The sequence below is a fragment of the Vicia villosa genome, linkage group LG6 (genome assembly GCF_029867415.1).
Source record: "Vicia villosa cultivar HV-30 ecotype Madison, WI linkage group LG6, Vvil1.0, whole genome shotgun sequence".
Lineage (NCBI taxonomy): Eukaryota > Viridiplantae > Streptophyta > Magnoliopsida > Fabales > Fabaceae > Vicia > Vicia villosa.
This window is the reverse complement of record NC_081185.1, coordinates 90,493,087-90,518,198: the sequence shown is the minus strand read 5'-3', so window position 1 is coordinate 90,518,198 and position 25,112 is coordinate 90,493,087. Positions and strand designations below refer to the sequence as shown.

The window sequence follows — 25,112 nt, the reverse complement described above, 5'->3', positions numbered from 1 at the left end:
TTTCTTATCTTCAATGCAAATCTGTAAAATCAAATGGATAGTATCTTTTCATACATTGGGGTTCTTTTCATGGTGGTGTCAGTATAAATAATTGGTAAGGATTAAATAATCTGAGTTCTGAAATTTATATCAATATTTTAGGTGACTCAAGTCTTTACAATGCAGATTGCCTATTCCTTATCGAAAATGCCAATTAGTTTAACAGCATAAAACAACTAGTAGGAGTAGTTATCCGTTATGCAAAACATAGCTATGTATTTTATTCTTTATGTGTAATAAGTTTCCTTCAATTTTTTTTTAAGGAAAATAATAATATATAAATACAAGAGACAAAGAATATAAGATAGAAAGTGAAGCTAGTAAACAAAAAGCGCGTGAAAAACCAAAAAAAAATTAAGGGTTAATAGTACTTTACCCCCTGTAATATGAGTGTGTTTCAGTTTATCCCCCACTGTTGCCAAAGACAGGTTTTGGCCACGGTTTTTTTGAAAAAACCGTTGCCAAAAGGTAGGGAGAAGGGAAAAGCAAAATTCGCTAACATTACAGGGGGGTGAATTACTATTAACCCAAAAAATTTATTATAAGAAAGATTATAAAAGTATCAGCACCTCCGAGCATGGTTTTAAATTTTGGATGCGGTTGCGGTTGCGGGTGTTGCAATTGCGGTTGCTGCGATACACATTGCAGCCGTTGCAGTGTTGTGAGATATTGGATCAAACTCTAGTATGGTCGAAGGGTAGCTTCTTGGTTCGACAGTTCGACAGGGTTAAGCATGAAGTCGAAAGTTGTTCACATGCTGGTGTTGAAATGTGCATGTTGTAGTCGAAGATGGATCTAGCATGCACGTCTCGAAGATGTTAGGGTTGTTAGCATGTTAAATTAGGTTTTAGTGTTTAAACCCTAATTTGTTAAGTTAGCTTGTGTAATGGACCTTGTGGAAAAAAACTCATTAGTTAGTATGTTAGGTTATATTATAAATAACATACTAGTCTCTCATCATTGCACGCTGCAAATCCTAATTTAGGGTGAGAAAGCTTATTTGTTATTCTTGTAAATTTGTAATCTTGTTTTCTAAGAGAAAGTAAAAGAATAGCAGTTATAACCAATTCTTGTGTTCGTCTTCTTCCTTGTTCTTTATTCTTTCCTTGTTTTATACTTCGTTATTGGCATTGAATTCACAACAAATTGGTGCGGTGAGCGTAGAGAAGATGCCTTCAACAGAGAATGAGATTGAAAAGTTCACCGGAGTGAATGATTTCGGTCTATGGCGCTTGAAGATGAAAGCCCTACTGGTTCAACAGAGTTTCTTGAAAGCGTTGAAGGGAGAGGCAGCCATGAATGCTGCATTAACTAAAGCGGAGAAGACGACTATGATCGAGAAAGCACACAACACAATTTTGTTGAGCCTTGGTGATAAGGTTCTCAGACATGTATCTATGGAGACGAAGACATCAGGGTTATGGATGAAACTTGAAAGTTTGTACATGAAAGTTTGTATTCATTCAAGATGATTGAAGACAAAGTGTTAGCTGAGCAGTTGGATATGTTCAACAAGCTGATTCTTGATCTTGAAAATATTGATGTGAAGATGGATGATGAAGATCAAGCGTTGTTACTATTGTGCGCTTTGCCTCGATCACATGCTCACTTCAAAGAAACTCTCCTGTATGGAAGGGAGTCCCTGACCTTTGAAGAAGTTCAATCAGCCCTGTATTCTAAGGACTTGAATAAACGAAAGGAGCATAAACCTTCAATTGTTGGTGAAGGTTTGGCCGTTAATGGCAAATTCTTGCGAAATGATGGTAAGTTCGACAAGAAGAAAGGAAAAAGTCAGCAGAAGTCTTATAGTGGCGAAGCATCTGGTATTCGATGCTATCATTATAAGAAGGAGGGTCACACAAGAAAGGTGGGCCCTAATTGCCTGAAAGATCATGGAGCTAAGGATAATGGCAATGCAATCATTGTTCAAGATGATTTCGAATCATCTGATGTTCTTGTTGCTTTAAGAAGTGACTCGAGAAGAGAGTGGATTATGGATTTAGGTTGCACTTGACACATGACTCCAAACAAGGACTTGTTTGAGGAATTTTGTGATTAAGATGGTGGATCTATATTGATAGGAAACAACAAAGCTTGCAAGATTGCAGGTGTTGGATCTGTGAGATTCAAGCTCCACTATGAGTCAATAAGGTTGTTAACAGAAGTCAGGTATGTTCCTGATTTGAAGAGAAATTTACTTTCTCTTGGTGAATTCGACAAAAAAGGATATGTTTTCCAAGGAGATAAAAGTATCCTAAGAGTCATGAAGGGGTCGAAGGAAGTCTTGAGAGTCGTGAAGAGACAAGGCTTGTATACCCTTAAAGCTGAAGTTGTAAGTGGTTTGACAAATGTTTTATCCACGAAACCTTTGTCAAAGACAGAAATATGACACACGAGATTGGGCCATGTCGGTGAAAGGGGTCTGGTCAAATTAGGGAAACAAAACCTGCTTGGTGGAGACAAAGTCGGAAAGTTGAAGTTTTGTGAATCTTATGTACTAGGAAAATCTTGCAAAGTGAAGTTCAACAAAGGCAAACAAAGAACACATGAATCCCTTGATTATATCCATGCTGATCTTTGGGGGTCTGCAATGTGTCCCTCACATTCAGGAGCAAGGTATTTTCTATCCATAGTTGATGACTATTCCAGGAAGTTATGAGTATTCATCCAAAAACTAATGATGAAACTTTTGAGAATTTCAAAAGTTGGAAGACTCTGGTCGAAAATCAGACTGGTAGGAAGGTTAAGAGGTTGAGAATCGATAATGGCCTTGAATTTTGTCATGAGGCGTTCGACAACTTTTATGCTACCTCTGGTATTGCATGGCATAGAACTACTGCAGGTACTCCACAGCAAAATGGTTTGGCTGAAAGGTTTAATCAACAAGTGTGAATTTAAATTGGAAAATATTTGAAATACACCATTAAAAAATACTTAATGTTAATATTTTATATTACAAATCAAATATTAATTGAGTTTATGGATTCTCAAATGTTGAGTTATGATGAATATATGTGAAGAAGCATGGGTGAAGGTGTTTGATGTGAATTCTATCGTTGTTGGATGTTTGATTACAAATCACACCGCAATTGCGGCCCAATGCGGATGCAGAAACTACCGCATCAGCAATATTGCGGCTGTAATTGTGGTTATGGACTGCAATTTAAAACGTACACGTACAATACTTTAAATACAATTGACTTGAGCTTTGAAGTACAACATTTATAGGTTAATCTTTCATCACTAGGGCGGGAGGTGAGCCCTTATTCATTCTTTTTTAGACCCATGATCCTAAGTTTATCTAAGGGTGGACTCACTCGTCCTTCCGCCTTTTCAACGCAAAGTAATTCAAGTTTTGGAGTGTTTCCATCCCCTAGAGCACAACACTCTTATCTTTTGGGAACGTATAGATGCAACGGGGTGGAGGCAGACCTAGGTAAGGGTAAATACTTTCCCCCTCTTTTTTATCGTTGTACAGTCGTATACTAATGATGTACTATATGCAGGTGAGCTGATATTAGTTTCCCTCGATTAAAAATGGGAGCGCTTGGTGAAGATGTAGATGACTTAGTAGCTGGCGATGCTGTATTTTTCTCACAACTCTGCAGATGCCTAGGGTTTGGCACGAGGAAAAACTTCTCAAGAAGCGAAGATTCATTTCCCCAAGATGGTTCTTCTGCATTGTCAACAAGCCAAGAGGTGGGACCTCTGATGGAGAAATTGGCGGATGCTTCACTTTCTTCCAAGCCTTGTTTGCGAAACAACCCCATCTTTGATGTTGCGAATTTCGCCAATCATTTCTTATCCTTTCCTAGGATTCTCTTGGGAGATTGTCAGGTGCTTTCTGCTTGTCCCATATTCAATTATTAACTTTAATAGAGGTCCAGTTGTTGAAATGCTTATTGGTTAAGAAAGTGTTAAGGGAGAAGCAATCGGTGGCATTGAAGCAGATGAAGGTGAAACCGGATGATATGAACGAGCTTGCCGATGAAGTGGCCGCTCAGGGGCGTGTTCACAAGGTAAAAGTGGAAAGTTTGAAGAAGTTTCTTGAAGAAGTTCAGAATGCTCTTGAAAGTACAAAAGAGCGGATCTTTTAGCTTACGGAAGACACCTTGGCGGCCTCTAATAATCATTTTTGTGAGGCGAGAAGGTGAATGCCTCTCTTCTATCCTCATTTGGACTTGAGCCCTTTAGATCCTTTTGAAGTGATTCTGGGTGGGGAGCTGGTGGACGAAGAATGACTCCCCCTCCCTTTTATTTTTGGTTTTAATTTTGATTACCCTTTACGGGGCTTTTGTAATCATTTTTTATTTAACGAAGCTTCTTCATGGGCGTTCTTATATTGATTTCTTTGGTCGTTTTGTTATTTTTCCTTACTCTTAAAACGTCTTGTTATCATGGTCGCCCTTTTTCGGGTGACAAGGATCCACCCTTGAGGGATCCAACAAATATTTTTGCCTTTATGGGCGGCAATAATCTACCCTTGGGCTATCTAGCAAATATAATTTCTCTATGGGCGAAAAGGATCCATCCTTGGGGGATCCATCAAATATAATTTCCTCTGTGGGCGGCAAGAATCTGCCCTTGGAGGACCGAGTAAATATAATTTCCTCTATGGGCGAAAAGGATTCACCCTCGGGGGATCCAACAAATATAATTGTCTCTATGGGTGGAAAGGATCTGCCTTTAGGGGATCCAAAAATATAATTGCCTCTATGGGTGGCAAGGATCCACCCTTGGGGGATCTAGCAAATATAATTGCCTCTATAGGCGGAAATGGTCCATTCTCGGGGGATCCAGCAAACATAATTGCCTCTATAGGCGACAAGGATCAGCTCTTAAGGGATCTAGCAATTATAATAGTTTGTCCCTCATGGACTTGGAATTCCTTAATAGATATGGCATGATGAAATATACATAGGTAAAATAATGATGACATGCGTCATTAAAAACCCTCTCCCCCTTGGGGGTGCAGAGGGAAAACAGTGCATTCCCATCAACAACTTGTCCTTATAACCAAAAAAGGTTTTAATAATTGCCCACAGAAGATATCAACTAAGTAAATAATATAATATAAAGAAACTACATGAATAAATAACAAAAAACAAAATGAATTCCTAAACAGCTTCGGAGGAGATGGGGTTTCACATTGCTTTATGGCTTCATTGCATTGTGAGGATGGATGGGAAACTTCCTTGCTCTTGCCAGCTTCGTCAGGCGTTACTATCCCGAAATTGGCCTTTTCACCCCCATATTTCGTCTCAAAGTTGCTAGGGATCTAGCAGTTACACCTCTTCCCGGGGATTGACCTCTTGTTGGCGCTGTCTGATGTTTTGGATGTCATTTTCCAACAACTGGTTATGGCTTCATAATTCATCCACGGCGGCTCGCATCTCCGCCCTGGCATCCACATCGCCTGTCCTGCTGGTACCCTCCCAAGTAAGGGATGAAGCTCTTCTATTTACCATGTCTAAAGATGGTTAAGTGTTGGAGTTGATGGTACAACAAGGAAGATGATGGTTGTTAGAAAGAGTTGTGACCCAAGTTAGTTTTATCGAGCCCCACGGTGGGCGCCATTGTACTATCCAAAAAGGAACATGTGTGTATGTGTTCTCCGTGCAAGGGCAAAGACACTTAGAGGCCCTAGTAGATATATTACTTTTCTGGCAGTGAGGGCTAGATCACGGTGGTGTTGAGACCTATATGGTGAGAGGATTTGCTGGTGGACGGAGTTGTTGAGTTGCAGGCAAGTTGCTAGATTGACTGTGTTAAGGCTACTAGGAGTGAAGTGGTCTCTAAGTAGTATTAGGTAGTAATAGGTGTGTATGACTCGAGAGTTTTTCTTTATAGGAGTCTTGATCCTTAGGACTTTTATCTCTTTGGACGTGGTCTTACCGTTCCACGAAGTCATCCGGGACCCTCTGAATCCCTTCTCGGGCGGTCCAACGGCCCAACTGCTGGGCGAGGGTGCCCTACTTTGGGCCTTTATCAAATATAACACTAGAAACAAGTTTAAATTATAGGCTTTATCACAGTTTGCAACATGTTTGGATGTGAACATCATAAATCATATAATATTTAAAGGAGAAATCATCTCCATCGAGAAACAAAGCAAAGAAATTAAGAGAATAATTTGGCTTTGTCTCTCAAAAATAAAACGCTACTTTATATCACACAACTATTATGATTGGTTGAACCACCTTTTACGTGTTAATCAAATTGTAACATGTATTTTTTTTCCTCATTCTCTGTAATGGGTCGGAGTATCCCATATAATATTGACGAATACCAGTTTGTTTGTAAAAAAAAATTATAAAACAGGAAAATTCCTCTATTTTTCTTTTGTCCATGTCCTTCTTTAAAATCTTGCTTTAGGCTTCATTCAAGCTTGGGTCGGCTCTAATGGGCTTTGGCTAATATGCATAAGAATTTTACTTATGCACCATGCATAAGCCTACATGAGCCTTTGGATCATGTTTTTAATACAGTATTGAGTATTCAGTATTGAGTGGTGAGTATTGAGTATTGAATAATAACAATTGATGTCTAGAATTTGATCCAATGATCCAAGGGTCCATAATAATCTATGCATGGTGCATAGATTTTTATCTATGCACGGTAACTGCACCCGCTCTAATGCATGCAACAAGCCCTTGAGTCATTTATATTGATAGAAAATGGTCCGCTACTGCTTAGTATGTAGGATTTGTTTTATTCTCATTGTTATAATTATCTTAAACAAAATGGCATAGTATGCTTTTTAAATCCACTTCAAGAACAACATTCGTATGGTCCTCAAGTACAGCACATAATATGTACCTTATATGCAATCGTTAATTGTTGCCACATGAACGGAAGAAAAACAATTTTTCTATTTGTAGCATGTAAGTTGGTAGATTGATGTAGCCTCTTGTCCTTTATGGAATATACTCATGCGTAAGCCATACAATGACCGAAAGTGCTAAACACATGTAAAAGATTTTAGGTGATCATATGATTCATTTCTTATGCTTTCTTTAATTCATTCGAATCCATTATTAAACTCGAAGTGAAAAGAACATGCATGCATTTATTTTGGACACATTTGCTAGCTTCCCCTCTCCATAAATTTATGGTTTCTTATTAAATCACCTAGTGATCACTGGCGTTTTTTTAGGCGAGAATATATATATATATATATATATATATATATATATATATATATATATATATATATATATATATATATATATATATATATATATATATATATATATATATATATATATATATGGAGCATATCAAGTGAGAGATGAGAGGAAGAAATATCAACCATTGGATTCATCAAGAGAGAGATGTGATTATTAATTTTTCTCTCTTGATGAATCCAATGGTTGATATTTCTTCCTCTCATCTCTCACTATAAAATGCTCTCACTTGATATGCACCCATATATATATATATATATATATATATATATATATATATATATATATATATATATGAGAATACATTTTTTATATGAAAATGAATCTGAACCATTGAATTTTAAAATAAATGGTGAAAATTATATGTGAATATTTTTTAATCTCTCTTCAATCTTTTATTTTAATGAGGGAGGAGAGATAAAAACATATTCACACGTAATCTCCACCATTTATTTTAAAATCTAATGATTCAGATTCATTTTCACATTCTCATATAAAAAATGCATTCTCATATGATATGCCCTATATATATATATATATATATATATATATATATATATATATATATATATATATATATATATATATATATATATATATATATATATATATATATATATATATATATATATATATATATATATATATATATATATATATATATATAAAAGAAGAACTAAGAATTCTCTAACTTGCTAACTTGATTACGATGAGAAACGGGATAATCCGACAGAAAAGAAATTACAAATCAATTTTAGTTACGAAAGAAATAATAAAGGGTTTTTGTTAAACTCGTAAAAATTACAATTAGAGTGTGTAGTTTTTCTACAAAAGGATCATTTCCAAACTAAACTTTTGTGTTTCACACCGTATTATTAATATTCCAATCTTCATTCCGGAAACAAATCTAAATCTCGTTCCTTAACAATCAAATGATCATTGGCGTATCCATGACTTTGCTTGAATACAATTGCAAATCTTTGAACTTAAATTAATTATTATTATTATTATTATTATTATTATTATTATTATTAGAATTCATTAAAAAAGTTATATTTTATTTTGTTTACATTGGCAATTCATTCAAAAAGTTATATTGTATTTTGTGTATTTTGTTTACATAGGCAGTTGGAGTACTATATTTGCAGTTTCCACCTCTGTTTCGCCGTGTTGGAAACTAGTTTTAACATCACAAGTTAGTTTCATGATTTCGTCTCCATCATTTTTGATTTTTTAAATGGTCACAACTGTTGTCTCTGAGAATCGACTTTTGATTACTTGAATTCTACAATTAGGTATCTAGGAATCCAAAATCGTAAGCTGCTACAATAAGCTTATTTGAAGAAGATGATGGTGACTCATCCAACTGTCGAACCCAACACCTGTTTCCTCATTCTGAATATCTTTCCATTTCCTCTCCGTTGATTCAATCAACGTCTAATTGTCTTGCAAAAAACAACCACCACCAAGAAGCTCCCCAAAATCACTAATAGAAAATGAGAGACAAGGAGATGACAAACATATTTTAGGGTTTTGAGACGGCAAGAAAGTGGAAGTGACTTCTAATGAGACATTTACACTAGTCATGATCGTCGCCAAAGAAAACCACTTATTATCGGGAATCCTCATTGACAACAAGACATCATCTGATCAGATGTACATTTAAATATTCATAAGATTAGGGTTACCAACCAGGATGTACCAACCAAGGTAAAGCTTTCTTTAACAAAAATATCTTGAAAAGGATGTACCAACCAGGAAGTTAACTTAGGACCTATTGGACATCAACTATATTTTCGATGTAAGGCATAAAAATTAGTTGTCTAATGTTACGTTGGTAAAGAAAGCTTTGGGGAATTACAGAATGTACATCGATTAAACTAACATCAGATATGTCTTCCCTAAATATTCCTATCTTCTTCCAATCATAAACTAGATAGTAGTCAATTCAGCTAACTACAAGCTATTATTGTTCATGAATTCATACTTTGGCTGTAACAAAGTACCTATGTACGAGACATTGAAGGACAAGAAAACCCTCATGATTGAGGGAGTAAACTATAGATAAAATGTCATTCCTTTTGGCCTGAAAATATGAGGTGCAACATAGTAGTGAAATATGAATAAAATCTTCTTGGTTGATGTCATACCCTAATTTTGACCCCCCTGAGATGTCATACCTCCAAACATCTCATCAAACTCAAGATAGGTACTCAGAGCAGTCACCTATTCATCTTATACTTAATCAAGGATGTTCAAAGACAAAAGAGCTCAGGCAAAGGATCAATCAACAAGAGAATAACCTCTAATACAATCACATGACTCAAATGACTCAAGTTAACCTAATTTACACGCCATCTGGTTGTTATAGTATGTGCTATCAGCGAAATCTTCTGGACGAAATACTCAGCACACAATAAAAGGTTTCCTAAATTGTAGATTGAGAGAAATCAGGAAACACAATTAATAAGATATAACAGCTCCTACTGTCACACAAGGATGTCATGACATCGGTCATGACATTCACTACAGAACCTGTATTAGCTTAACACATATGTAGCCTGCATAACACAATGTCAAACATGTCATGACATCAGTCAAGACATTAAACACTCAGGTATGTTTTACCAAAACTGCAACCAACATTAAAAACATCTTCATAATGTATGGTGGAAAATAATTCACAGATAAGAATTTGAATAAGTTGTTAGAAGATTTAAATATCAAACAACATTTTACGTTAACATCCTAAGATAAATGTGGAAGTGGAAGAAGCGAATCAGTTTCTATTAAGAGTGATAAAGAAAAGACATTAAGAATCTAAACGCAACTAGGAAGAAGAGCTCTCATGTGTTCTTTGGGCTTATAGGACAACACCTCGTTCAACAATAAGGGAGACCTTTTGAGTCACTAACGAGACTAAATTTTCATTCCTATCGAGGTAGACAAATTAATTTGGAGGAAGACACCCCCTTAATAGAAGAAGGCCACACATAAGCCAATCATATACACATTCCTAATCACCGACCAGCTCCTCTAATTTCACCATTTCATCTCCTAGTTTTAAAATTCTTGAGGAATCTCTACACCAGGGCCAAAAAACTCCATTTGGTTTACATCATTCTAAAAAGTAAATTGCATTTGATTGATTCTATCATTGAGAAAGTCTTCAAGAACCTTCTTTAACTCCACCAAACTATGCTAGAGAGAAACAAAATCCTCCAAAACCTTAGAGGAGGAGAAAGTCATGGTATCTCGACTTTTCCCAATTCATTATCATTTTTAACCAAAGAAGCTTGGAATTCCCCTAGGGTCCTCTCCTTCTTTGTCAATGACCTCTTAATGAGGATGAACTTTGCTGAAAGTTTTGATGGAGCACGATGATCCTATATCTCCTTTTGAAGACAAGAAAGTTGATCCTGAGTTTTCTCCACTCATAAAGGACAAGAGTGTATTTGCTCTTTTAGAGCTCCTTTTACTTCATATGCATAGTCCCTTACAGGAAGCAACACTAGACTTGATGGAATGAGGCCCCGGATCATGAAAAACTCCATAAGTGAAAATCCAGGAGGCATGCTCTAATTGTTGCCCAAGTAAATTCTTTAAGATGGTTTGTGAGGGCTTAGAACTTTTGTTGAAGATTTTCCTCATTAATTGGACCCTTGTCTTGATCCCTCTTAGTAGTTTCGATGGTAGAAGACTTGGGTTGGTCATGTGAATTTTTTATCCGACTTTCTAAAGATGGAGGCCCAAGGTCTAACTTATTCTCTTGTCTGTCTTGAGCTAGTTGTATCTTCCTAACAAGCAGGGAATTATCCCTCACATGAGTTGTTCTCGTCATTGTTTTAAACTTGTTTAAAGTGGAGATCAAATAGGGTGACAAAGATGTGTTCTTCATTGCATTAGTCTTCTTCCTCTTAAATATGTCACAAACCAACCTTGTGTTATCTACAAGACAAAGTGAAGGAGACAATTAGGACGAATACTAAAAAAGAACAACAAATAAAAATAAAAATACGGATTCCCCCCACTCACCAAAAATATTTATTTTCTCTTTAGTATTAGTTGTATCTACAACCGATTGTATGTAATATGCCATATTTTCTACTATGTAGACGATACGTTTGAAGGAGCGATAAAAGCCTTGTTAGGATGACATAGTGAAAGCAACCTTTTCCGCGACTCTTCTCTCGCAAAAGTACGTGTAACATTGTAGTTATTGAGAAATAAATTTATAGTTAGCATTCCACTGTGGTATATGGTTCATTTTGGATAAATTGATTCTCAAGATGTTCAATACTTAAACATCAAAGTCGTTTAAAGGAAGCTTGGACCCCAGTCTTTAAAACATGCATTCATAAATGGGTGTTGAAAACCCATCAAAGGAGATATGCCTGAATACACGCATTCATAAATTGAAGTGTGATGTAAGAAATAAAGGAATCAAAAGAAGGTCATATGTCTGAATAGGTGTCGCTACCGCGAAAATTTACAGAGTCGCCACTAACATATTTATCCTAAAAAGGAAGGGAATGCCAGCAAACCACAAAACAAAACAACGGTCTCACGACCAGAGAAAAAGGGTAAGGGAGTCGGTTACGCGGGGGGAAGGTACTAGCACCCCTCGCGCCCATCGTACTCGATGGTATCCACGCCTGTGTCTAAATCTATGGGTGTGTAAGCAAACTATGCTAATCTGGACTAAAATGAATGCAGAATGTAGGGAAAAGAAAGGATTATGCTCGCACGGGCCCTACCCCGCTGCCTACGTATCTGTTTTGCAGAATCAGAACTACCGTAGCTCGGCTAACTAGTTTCTGTTTGTTTTGTGTTTTTTAGGTGAACGAGTTACATTCACACTCCGCTGCTCGACCTTTGGAGACTTATGCTTGGGAATGGAGCGGAAATAACAAGCTCTTAAGAAAAGAAAATCAAAGAGTGTGGTTTGTGTTTTAAAGAATGCATGAGGAAAACCTAAGCTAAGGGGGAAGCTTACTACCTAATGTTATCATACAAAGGGTACAAGTCTAAACTAAGCTATCAACCTACGAGGAAAAGGGAAAGCACACAATGAGCACACAAACGAGCATCCGCTCGTGAAGCAAACAAAACCAACGGTACTGACCGAATGGTAGAAAAGCGGTCCCGCCATAGCCAAGGGGAGCAGCTCAACCCAAGTCAACCAAGCATTAGACCTCGTGAAAATGATCGGGCCATAGACAAGAGGGCGGACCCCTCTCAGCAACCAAGCCGTCACGGATCGTAAAGGAAAACGGTGCGTGCGTACACCGAGCATCAACGTCGAGCGACGCGAGCTATAGGAAAGACGGGGGTCCGATTACATGAACCCTTTACCTGACATACTCGATAACAAGATCTTGTGCAGGTTCAGAAGCGAGCAATGCGTAGCGTGCGCATACTGAACAGACTCGATGAGACCAGGCGGGGGTTGATTGCTAACCCTTTCCGCATGCCTTCCATGAGGACTTAACGGAGTGCCATATAGGACTTATTACACCGTGACTCCCTGCCGCAAAGCACAAATGTAAACACACCAACAAAAACAGAGCCTCTTTCGAGGGCTTGGCCAGATGCATGTCTAAGTCCTACTTCTCATGTTAAAGGATGATGCGAGAAAGCGATAAAGTGCGGGAATAATAAAATGAAACGGAATCAATACCAAACGGATGATGATCCGTAAAATGAGGAGAAGCGAAGCGAAGAAACTAAGGATCCCGCGAGCGAGCTAGCAAAGCAAAAGCAAATAGTCAGCACACCGATTCAGCACACCGATTAGCCACAAAGCACACAAATATCGACTCGTATGTCGAGCACAATCACAATACACCTGCAAGAGGAACAAGCAAACCAAACAAGCAGATATAAAGTAATACAGGCGTGTCTCCAGGATGAGAGCACGACACGAGTAAATGAGATAGAATTGTATTCCGCAAATGAAGCGGAACACTCAAGCAATGAGTATCAATCGGCGACCGTCCAAACGCCTTGCACACTAGCACACAGGTTAGAGATAACAAATATCGCAATCGGAATTGCGTTATTACCATAAAGCGAAAAGAAACGGACAAGTTATGTAAATGTAAGATAAACGATCAACATGAAAAGGAAAAAAAACATGGAGAACTTAAAAAACAATCAATATCAATCATCTCATGAGATAGCACGTTTCACAAGCTTTCCAACGATATAAAGAACGCACAAATCGGAGTTACGAGTGAAAAGATACGAAAGTTTGAAGTTAGAAAATGAAATATGAAAAAAAATTACACTCAGGAACCGGTTCCTGCATAGGACAACCCGGTTCCCCATACAAAAAACCAGAGAAGCAAAAATTCAGAAAGCTGGGAACCGGTTCCCCCCTAGGGACAACCCGGTTCCCCATACAAAAACACAGAGAACATGATTTTCAGAAAGCTGGGAACCGGTTCCCCCCTAGGGACAACCCGGTTCCTGGTACAAAAACACAGAGAACACAAATTTTGGATTGAGTGGGAACCGGTTCCCGCCTGGGACAACCCGGTTCCTGGCGTATGAAAACAGAATTTTATGCATTTTAAAGGCCTTGAAGCCATTCGCACTCAATCCAAAACGCACCAATTAATCACAAACAAACATCAACATCACAACATACCAACATTCACACATCAAACGATCCACATGTCAACAATTATGCTAAGTGCGAGGCGTCAAATAAGGCCAAGATCGATCGAAAATATGGCACATGCATTTATACGAACACGTTAAGTACATCGCAAGCAACACACATTATCAACAACAATTATACACACAAATTCACCAACAAATCACGGATCCGAACACGAATAACACCATTCATCAACAACGAAACATCAATTCTAACCATAATCCATATGAACACGATCAATTTCGAGCAAAAATACACAAATTCACCGATCAATCATTATCAATCATCCATTAATCAAGAACAAGAAGTAGATCTAGATTTGAATTCACATGATAAACAACAATTAAGCACTTAATTCAAGGTTCAAGGCTTACCGGATGAAGATCTAACCGAAGCACGAACGCGAACACACGAACACGACACGAACGCGATACGAACTCGAAAGCGAATCCGGAGGGAGAAGGAGAGGGGGGCGCGCACGATCAAGGAGAGGAAGGAGGAGAATTCGAACTTCGGATCTTGATTTCTTCAATCCATGTTCTTGATCTTGATGAAATTTGATGAGAATTGATGAAAGTTTTATGTAATTTGTGGTTTTGATTCAAGAGAATTGAGAGAGAATTGAGAGGATGTGTTTGTGAAGATTGGTGAGTTGAGATTATGAGAGTTCTCCTTTTGATTTGTGAAGAGCAAAATGTTTATATATTGTCAACGCGAAATGTCTAAATTGCCCTCGGCTCGTCTTGTTTTGGCTCGTTTTTAAGGAAACTCGGTTCGGCTCTGAATCTCGGAACGAAACCAACGTCCACTCGAAGGTGACTAAAATCGTAGATCATATCCGCGAGAATCGCCTCAAACGGATAAGCGACGAAGAAAATACGCGCGTTTGAATGACGAGAAACGTCGGTCCAAACAAACGCGACTGTGCAGAATTTTGCGCGTACCGCTCAAAGAACTCGATAAAACCTCATCTTCGGCTCAGAATCCGACCTGGCATGTGTGACGAAGAATCGAAGCTAACGAAATTTCCAAGAAAATGCCACCGGAATGGGCTTCATACGATAAAAATCGAAGAAATTATGAATTTTCAAACTCGGTGCGACACACTCGAAAACACACTTTTTTACCGAAACCGTGCGACGATCATTAAAATGCTGGGAGTTTTTGGTGCATAGTTGGCCTTCGGACTGAACATATGAAATCTTGGCAATGAGGGCACGAACCTCCAGTTAAATTTTCAAGCGAATCCGATCGGCGGATTGAGAAATACGAATTTTCCAAGATCCGACACCCTACTTTCAGCACTATTTCCTACCTTGAATTCCCGGATAATTTGCAAATCTGACAACCTTCCTCAAAGAATTGCCTTCCGAGCCGAACATGAAAGTTGTAGATATTGTCGAAACAGTTGGGACTACGCGGGAATTAAGCTCATATCACTTTCAGAATAAGACTTGTGAATTTTCTCGTATTTCCATTGTTTACATCATTTTCACGTCACACTTCCTCGAAACCACAAGAACTCTTTTATTATTTCACTTCAATTTTGAATGACGAAATAAACGTCGTTATTAACTTATAGTTCACACAAAGAGGGCAAATTTTGGGGTGTAACAATAGGCACCCTTCAAACTATGTAGAATGTTGAAGACATAAAACGTCAGCACACATTCTACTTCCATCCAAAAATGTTAAGTGGCATTGACTAGTAAATAAACTCCTTGTTGGTCCTTTCAAACCATATTTTCCACAATGTGAATACAAACATGATGGTTATAAGTGTTGGGTGACACCAGATGACAAGATGACCTATAACTTCTTTGTCCAGGCGTTAATGTCCTTTCAAATATCTAAAAGCTTAATATAAGAGTTTTCCCGCTGATCATCCCTTACGCCTCGACAGACTCAGAATCATCCCAGCATCTCCAATAATGGGAAGATCCAGGCCTACCCCTCCAACTCCTTTCACGATATTGTATGTGTTTCCCCTAATTGTGGACTCAATGGTTCACAACCATATTTGATGGAACCCCTTAGATTTAGAGATATCATTAAGAATAATAAAGTTTCCAAGGGTTAGTGATTGCCAAAGGAGACACATTCTATATTTCTAGGTCTACTACCTGTTTACTGTGGAAATTGGTAAACAACCGTTACTCCTCCTAAAGCCTACGAGCTAAGGGTTACTTGCAAGATTGACTATTTAATCCTAAGACATGTGCTAATGTAACTAAGTTTTGACTTGTTCAGTTCGACACAATATCTGACTCTATAAGAAGACGGTTCCCCACAAAGAGTTGAACAAGTAAAGTTTCCACAAAAGGCGTTAATGCTACTAACTGAAGTGACTTGTGACCGACAGGACATTATAACATTCAAAAGAGATACACATCGAATGTATCCTTGGTAAACTCTATTATCGTAATAGAATTGTGTTCAACAATGTAAACGACAATGTAAAAAGACAGTTCAAAAGTAAATGAAAATAACACAACGTGCTCAAAAGGAACGATAGAAAAATAAGGAAATTGCATTGAAGTGAAAATAGTGATTCATGTACATTGGCACTCTTGAAAACTTTGTTTCCTCGCTCTGGGAATATGAAGTTTCTACAAGTGATTTTTTAGTACAAGTGAACACACGGAGCCCCTTTCTAGGATCCCCTATTTATAATACAATAAACTAACTGCCTACAAGTTACATAACTGCCAAATAACTGCCTGTAAACCAAACATCTGGCTGCACGATCCTACGCAACCGCTCCTTATATTTCTAGCGCTCATTTTAAGAGCCAAGTCTTCGCTAACCGCTGGAGTTTGAATTTCAAATTAATCCGCTTGAATCTTCCTTTCGACGTTATCCCCTAGCACAAACATAATCACCAATTCTTCTAAGTCCTAACCTTCCAAATGGTCGACAGAACCATGGTCGACGCATTGTCCAAGTTTTGTCGACTTCCCTCCTTGGCAACTTGAATATTTTCTCTCTTTTTCCATCTTTTTACATTCCATCATAGATCTAATTTGTGGGGTTCACACCCTTGATCTGTGGGACTTTTCCCTCAATTGCCCCATCAACCTACCTTACTAGATTTTTCTACTAACACTACCCTTGTGCGAACTGAAACATCGTTTATGTTATTATCACTTGGTATATTATTATCTCTATAATATTTTCAAGTTCATCTCATAAGTTTGCTATTGCTTGATCGCGACTTTGCGTGTCTATTAGTCGGGATAACTGCAAGTGCACAGTCGTGTCGTGTAGTTTTAAAAGATATCGAATCCACAAGGACTATAAATCGACCTACCGTTATCTAAAGTTACTATGTAAAGCTAAGGCTAATGATATTTGGGGTTTTTTTTATAAATGGGGAAACTAAAATCTTAAATCTAGGTAAAATATAATAACAAACGGATATCAGTATGTATTTCATCTAACTTAGGTGATCCGAAGTTCCATTGGCCAGATTCTAATTAAATCAAAGATCTTTACTAACTCTATTGATTAAAAGTCCTCCTCTCAAACTGTCGCTCTGTTGATTTAGACTACGATCCTAACTCTTAATGTACGCTTTCGCCATCCCACCAGATTTAGAAACGCTTTTTGAAAACAACATAGTTAATAAAATGCTTGTTTTACGAAGTCGTTATCTACTTAAATCTCCTAATCTCAAACTTTCGCTCTGTTGACTCGGAACATGCTAATATCCCTAACGTACGCTTTCGCCATCCCGCTCGGGTGTAAAAACACTTTTTGAAAACAAATAAGTTCTAATTAGTTCTAATACGCTTTCGCCATCCTTAAAACTAATGTCCTATGTCTACTATCCAGTTAAAGATCTCAAACTTTCGCTCTATTGATTTTAACCTTTGACCGTCTTAACTCCTCAAACTTTCGCTCTATTGGTTTTAAGACTTACTAATTAAATTAGGCATACAAACCAAAAACAAGTGATATTTAATCAACCATAATTAAGCCAATTTATTTCGGATCCCTACGGTTAAATTATTTTACATACTGACATCTAAATAAATTAGCCAGACATATTAATATGGTTAAACATGCATAAATAAATTTGGTTCATAATGATAGGCATATTAATTGGCATATAATATATCATGCAAATAAATATAAATGAAGGCGGTAAATAATAAACCTGAATAATGTAAATTGCAATTGAATCTTCGAGTACTGAACTTCCACCACAAGTTGGCTGGATCGTTCTTCAGAATTTAAACGGACGGAAATTAAAACAAGGAAGAAAATAATAAGCACGGTACAATTCCGGCAGCACTTCGTTGGCCGGAAATTGCACCCCGAGAACTGAGGTGACTGCTTCTATTTATAGGGGAGCTTCTGCTGTTGGAATGCGTGGAAATAGGGAACTCCTTAGAGACGTGCGTCTCCACTTCTTCAGGGTGACCCAGCACACGACTTGAGACGTGCGTCTCAAGTGGAGGAAATGTAGGAGGAGCTGGAGACGGGCGTCTCCTCATTGGTGACGTGGCATGGATCGTTGGAGACGTGCGTCTCCACTTGCTTGTGTGATTTGGGCCACGCACAATTGATTACTTTGTGGGCTGACTTTGTCTCTTTGGGCCTTTGGGTTTCCTTTAGCATGGTTGAGCCTTGTTTGCACCCCCTTTTCATTTCAGCACCATTTTTCATCTTTTGGGCACAAATAGTAGTGATTTTAGCTCCATTTCTTTCCTTTTCACAAATAGTCCTCAAAACGAACATAAAACCTAAAACAATGAAAATACCAGCATAATACCAACATAAAGCAACATAATTAAGATAAAATAGGGAAATAATGTATGTAAATCAAGCCAAATATGTGATACGTTTTCGTGTTATCAAATACCCCCACACTTAAACCATTGCTTGTCCTCAAGCAATCAACCGCACGGTAAAAGAAAATGATTAAGCAAGATTCGAAACAAGGGCATGACACGACTCCTAATCATATTTATGTTAGGCAAATGTTACATCGATAGGAAATAGATATCAACACCAAGGATACCGTAACGACACAATATTCAAAAACTCCCTACTTATACAAAACAATTCGAATTATGCCATTATAACTCAACCTATATCTCTCGTTTTTCCTTTCACTCTTTTCATTCAAGCGCAATCACATTAAGCCCGTTATCCGTACACGCACATAGTAGGGAAATCGGTTAGCGACTATGATCCTTTTCTTTTCTTTAGCACGGGGTTCTGGTTTTTTAAATGGCGAAGCCCCATCTTTCCCAACTGCGGTTGCGGGGGATCGGACCGTAGTCCACCCTACCAAGCCCAGTACCAGTGACCTCTAGGCCAACCAACAGTGGGTGCTAATTATTAAATCCTTATATACGTAACAACCGTTGGGCTAAATGACCGGGTGAGGGTCACCTAACTTAGAGGGTTATTTTTCAATCAAGTCATTTATTTATTAAAAACAGGATCATTCACTTATATTCATCGACTCCCTACGTAGTTTGTGCTTAAGATGGTGCCGACTGCTAATATAAACTACTTAAGAGCTACTTTGAAAACTTGAGCCTAAGGTCTCGACATAATGGGCATCCAAATTGATATCACATAATGAGGGGGTTTAGGGTGTCAGGACGGTATCGATGTTGTTGAAACATCTCCAAGTCTTTCTAACAATGCCTAAAGTAGGACAACCTCTATACTTTCAGAGTGTGTATGCCATGCGTCAAAATTCAAATTTTTGTTGGAGGTTAAAATTTTCAAATTTTGGGGAAATTTGATAAACAATAGAAAATCATATATAAAGACTTGACAACATAACTAGAAAACAATAAAGCAATAAATGAAAGCGGTAAAGCTTCTCCCCCACACTTAAACCAAACATTGTCCTCAATGTTTCGATCCAAAGTGGAGAAAGAAAAACAGAACCTGTATGGATGCTACCGGCGGGCTATCACAACCAAATCTGCTCCGCGTCCGGAGGAAATATCTTCTCTTATCATGCTCATCAATGGTGTCACCACCAGCAGCAACACTCGTAGGAATGTGCGTGGAGACCCATTTATCTTTGAGATGATCGTCTATAGATTTTTCGCCTAGATATGGCCGAGACGTGACAAGTGATCCATATCTTTATTATCTGCAAATTCAAACTATAAAAGGAAAACATTAAACTGAAAACTCGTGGGTTGCCTCCCACGCAGCGCTTTGTTTAACGTCGATAGCTCGACGGCTTAAGAGTGCAAGCACTCAAGGTGGTTCTCTCGAGAATGACTCCTCGGTTGAACTTTTAGGAAACTTCGTTTTCCATGGCCACTTATCAAGTCATCTCACATATCCCTCACCTTTTCTTTTCTTTCTTCTGTGGGGTGGTTCATTCTTTTGAAATCGTGGTGGCGGTTCTGGATCGATCCTAAGTATCATCTTTTCGAGTTCGGGCTTAGTGATATTATCCACCACCTCAAAGGTTAACCTTACCCTCTTATCACTAACGATATCCTTAGTTTCATGGTCGTCTAAATTTCTCTTTTTATGCAAGGCTTCAAATAAGGGTGCATTAGTGTTGATATTTTCTGATACCTTCACATACATTATGGATTTGGAGTCTACCTTAGCTTCCATAAAACTTTGCGGGAAAGAAATTGGTGGGGTATAGGGAAGAGGAATAACAATAGGTGTTTCCCTCTCTACCTCTTCTACCACCTCCCTTTCAGATGGTGTTGGTGTATTTTCCTCAATCTCCACTCTTTTCTCACTAGAAATCTCTTCAACCACATTATCACTCTTCTCAATCTCATAATCACTCTCCTCAATCTCATTATCACTCTCCTCAGGAATTTCAATTTGTTTTTCACTAATGGTTGTTTCAACATCCACATACTCCTCAAGGAAGGTTCCTAGAAGGTTTTGTTCAAGTTGGGAGATTTGAGTCTCTAATGTCATGTTGTGGGTCGCGAGGGACTCAACCATAGTGGTCAGTTGCCTAAGGGTTTCATTGTTTTGAAGACTTTGTTTGATAAACTCTTGGTTTTGGACGGTTTGTGTCTCTACAAAGTGCTCCATCATGGCTTCTAATCTAGAGTGAGTTAGCGTCTCATCGGAATCCTCCATTGATGTTTCGAAGTTAAAATTATGGGATTCTTGAGGTTCTTCAAAGGGAGCTAGCGTTGCATTTTTCGTTTCCTCAAAGTGCTTCGTCATCATAGATTCTAGCCTAGAGAGAGTTTGTGCTTCAATGAATTCCTCCATTAAGATTTCGAGGTTGGATTTATGATAATCTTGCGACTCCTCAAAATGTTGGGCGTGGTGATCGTAGAGGAAATTTGGTTGATGATAAGTTTGTGTTGCATTGAAATCCTCTATTGATGCTTCAAGGTTAGAATTATAGGATTCTTGTGGTTCCTCGAAGTAGGTTGGCGTCGCATTTTGTGTTTCCACAAAGTTCCTTGTCATCATAGATGTTTCATTAAAATTTTCCATTATTATTTCGAGGTCGGATTTATGGGATTCTGGCGACTCCTCGAAATATTGATTGTGGTGATCGTAGAGGAAATTCGGTTGAGGATAGGTTTGGTTGGAATTATAAAATTCATGCGGTTCCTCAAAATGTTGGGATTGATGATTATAGAGGGAATTCGGTTGAGGATAAGCTAGTGTCGAATTATAATCCCCAATTAATGTTTCGAGGTTTGGATTGTAGGTTTCTTGTGGTTCCTCGAAATGTTGAGATTGGGAGTTGCAGAGGTGACTTGGGTGAGAATGAGTTTGTGACGCAGCATTGAAATTCTCCAATAGTATTTCGAGATCGGATTTATAGGATCCAGGTGATTCCTCGAAATACTGGGAGTGGGGGTTATAGAAAAAGTTTGGGTGATACATAGTAGTAAATGAAAAGAAAAAAAAAAAAAATTATGCCTTAGTCTCTACGGTGTAACAGCGAGTTACGATATCGACTTGAATAGTCCCCGGCAACGGCGCCAAAAACTTGATCGCGACTTTGCGTGTCTATTAGTCGGGATAACTGCAAGTGCACAGTCGTGTCGTGTAGTTTTAAAAGATATCGAATCCACAGGGACTATAAATCGACCTACCGTTATCTAAAGTTACTATGTAAAGCTAAGGCTAATGATATTTGGGGTTTTTTTTATAAATGGGGAAACTAAAATCTTAAATCTAGGTAAAATATAATAACAAACCGATATCAGTATGTATTTCATCTAACTTAGGTGATCCGAAGTTCCATTGGCCAGATTCTAATTAAATCAAAGATCTTTACTAACTCTATTGATTAAAAGTCCTCCTCTCAAACTGTCGCTCTGTTGATTTAGACTACGATCCTAACTCTTAATGTACGCTTTCGCCATCCCACCAGATTTAGAAACGCTTTTTGAAAACAACATAGTTAATAAAATGCTTGTTTTACGAAGTCGTTATCTACTTAAATCTCCTAATCTCAAACTTTCGCTCTGTTGACTCGGAACATGCTAATATCCCTAACGTACGCTTTCGCCATCCCGCTCGGGTGTAAAAACACTTTTTGAAAACAAATAAGTTCTAATTAGTTCTAATACGCTTTCGCCATCCTTAAAACTAATGTCCTATGTCTACTATCCAGTTAAAGATCTCAAACTTTCGCTCTATTGATTTTAACCTTTGACCGTCTTAACTCCTCAAACTTTCGCTCTATTGGTTTTAAGACTTACTAATTAAATTAGGCATACAAACCAAAAACAAGTGATATTTAATCAACCATAATTAAGCCAATTTATTTCGGATCCCTACGGTTAAATTATTTTACATACTGACATCTAAATAAATTAGCCAGACATATTAATATGGTTAAACATGCATAAATAAATTTGGTTCATAATGATAGGCATAATAATTGGCATATAATATATCATGCAAATAAATATAAATGAAGGCGGTAAATAATAAACCTGAATAATGTAAATTGCAAGGCGAGAAGGCCATAATTAGCATACATCCTGATTATGCATTTGGAAATGTGGAATGTGAGAGCATGAGACATGAAATTCGTACTTCAACTAACGCCATGACCTCAGTTCCCAAGCTATTGAAGTTTATGCGTCCCCATTATGGTACTCTTAAAGCATATTATGAAACTATGACGGCGAGTTTGAAGGAACCAATATCTGTGGCCTTGTCAACTGTAGGGGAGGATGGAAAACCCTCGGCTCGGGTTGTATTGCTAAAAGGCCTTGACAAGGATGAATTTGTGTGGTTCACGAATTACGGCAAGGAGGGATTTGCTGCTAGTTCTTATGCATCAGGATTTGGAGCAATATATCTATCTGTCGGTGGCATGTTGCTGTATGTGCTATCATGTAACTGGTGACTCCATGGTGATTAAGAAAATTTTGAAAGAATGGGAGGGTGCTTACACAGCCAACAAGGGTGAAAATGTTACTGTCAGTTACACGGCTATGCTAGAAGATGGCACTGTATTGGAGAAAAGAGGAATTGATGAAACACAACCCTTGAAATTCGTAACTGACGAGGAACAAGTAATTACTGGTCTAGACCGAGCAGTGGCGACAATGAAAAAGGGCGAGAAGGCCATAATTAGCATACATCCTGATTATGCATTTGGAAATGTGGAATGTGAGAGCATGAGACATGAAATTCGTACTTCAACTAACGCCATGACCTCAGTTCCCAAGCTATTGAAGTTTATGCGTCCCCATTATGGTACTCTTAAAGCATATTATGAAACTATGACGGCGAGTTTGAAGGAACCAATATCTGTGGCCTTGTCAACTGTAGGGGAGGATGGAAAACCCTCGGCTCGGGTTGTATTGCTAAAAGGCCTTGACAAGGATGAATTTGTGTGGTTCACGAATTACGGCAAGGAGGGATTTGCTGCTAGTTCTTATGCATCAGGATTTGGAGCAATATATCTATCTGTCGGTGGCATGTTGCTGTATGTGCTATCATTTGCTCTTGGTGCTGGCCCGATTCTTTGTCTCCTCATGTCCGAAATATTACCTGGCAAGATCAGAACCGAAGCAATGACGATTTGTTTGGTTGTGCATTGGGTGATAAACTTCTTTGTTGGTCTATTCTTTTTGCGTTTGCTGGAACAAATGGGGGCACAACTCTTGTACGATATTTTCGGTGCATTTTGTTTGCTGGCTGTGGGTTGCAAGAGTGAAATTTGCATATGGTCTACTTCATATTCCGGAAACACAACATCTGCTAGATCCGGCACTATATCCTATGTAGGAAGTTTATTTAGAGGCTCTGGAATTCGGTATATCCTGGTTGATTTTCTTCGAAGTCAAAATGGAGAACATGTTAGCGACCTTACTTGGAGTCCGGATGGAAGATACTTAGCTTCTGCTTCATACGAGAGCTCTTCTTTCATTGTGTGGTATGTTACTCAAGGTGTGGGGTCACCTATTCGACGAGGATTAGGAGGCATATCAATGTTAAAATGGTCACCCACTGGAGATTACTTCTTTGCTTCAAAATTTGATAGAACATTTTATCTTTGGAAAAAAATCACTTGGACATCAGAACAATGGTCATCAACTAGCAGTGGTTTTGTCAAGTGTGCAACATGGGATCCAGATGGGCGTATGGTACTGCTCGCCTTTTATAATTTTTCTGTTATGATTGTTCAGTTTAAGCAATGGGATCCGGGAGTAATTTTAGAACCTTGAGGACAAGGTTCAAGTGAACCCGGCTGCAATGATAGAGGGGTATAATAGAATTTATATTATTAGTTATCAATATTGTTATTGGGCTTTTACTATTATTTGGGTCTTTAAGTTTATTACCCACTAGAAGTATTATATATTGTAGTCTCATTGAGACATTATGGGAATCAATGAAAAATCAAAGTTTATTTTATCTTTTATTCTCTTAGCTTGTAGTGTTCTTCCCCTTTAGTTAGAAAACCCTAGTTTTATAGTGTTGATAGGATTAACTTCCTATCACAATGTTATGATATGGTCGTTACGATGTTATGATGCGATTTTTATTGTGATTTACAATCACACCTTAATTGTTACTTGATAATGATGTGGTCCACGTTTTAAAATCATGGCATTAAGGCTCTGTTTGGTAAGACATATTTTCGAGCTTATAGCTTATGTCTTATGTCGTATAAGCTCATATGATAATTTAGACCCGTTTGGTAACGGTCTTTTCATCACGAGCTTATAGCTTATTTTACTAACTTATAGCTTATTTTCTAGACGCTATTTCAAATA

The 25,112-nt window shown here is 38.0% G+C and overlaps 1 protein-coding gene across 1 annotated transcript; it reads left to right on the top strand.

Annotated features, from left to right (window-relative positions):
* The first annotated feature begins 23,237 nt into the window (after positions 1-23,237).
* On the top strand, positions 23,238-24,560 carry LOC131614117 (uncharacterized). The gene has a single exon (XM_058885745.1). It carries the CDS (start codon positions 23,238-23,240, stop codon positions 24,558-24,560), a length of 1,323 nt encoding a protein of 440 aa, XP_058741728.1.
* The last annotated feature ends 552 nt before the right edge of the window (positions 24,561-25,112 follow it).

Excerpts from the sequence above, each read along its gene's own strand:
- LOC131614117 (XM_058885745.1), top strand. The coding sequence starts at position 23,238 with ATGGTGATTAAGAAAATTTTGAAAGAATGGGAGGGTGCTTACACAGCC.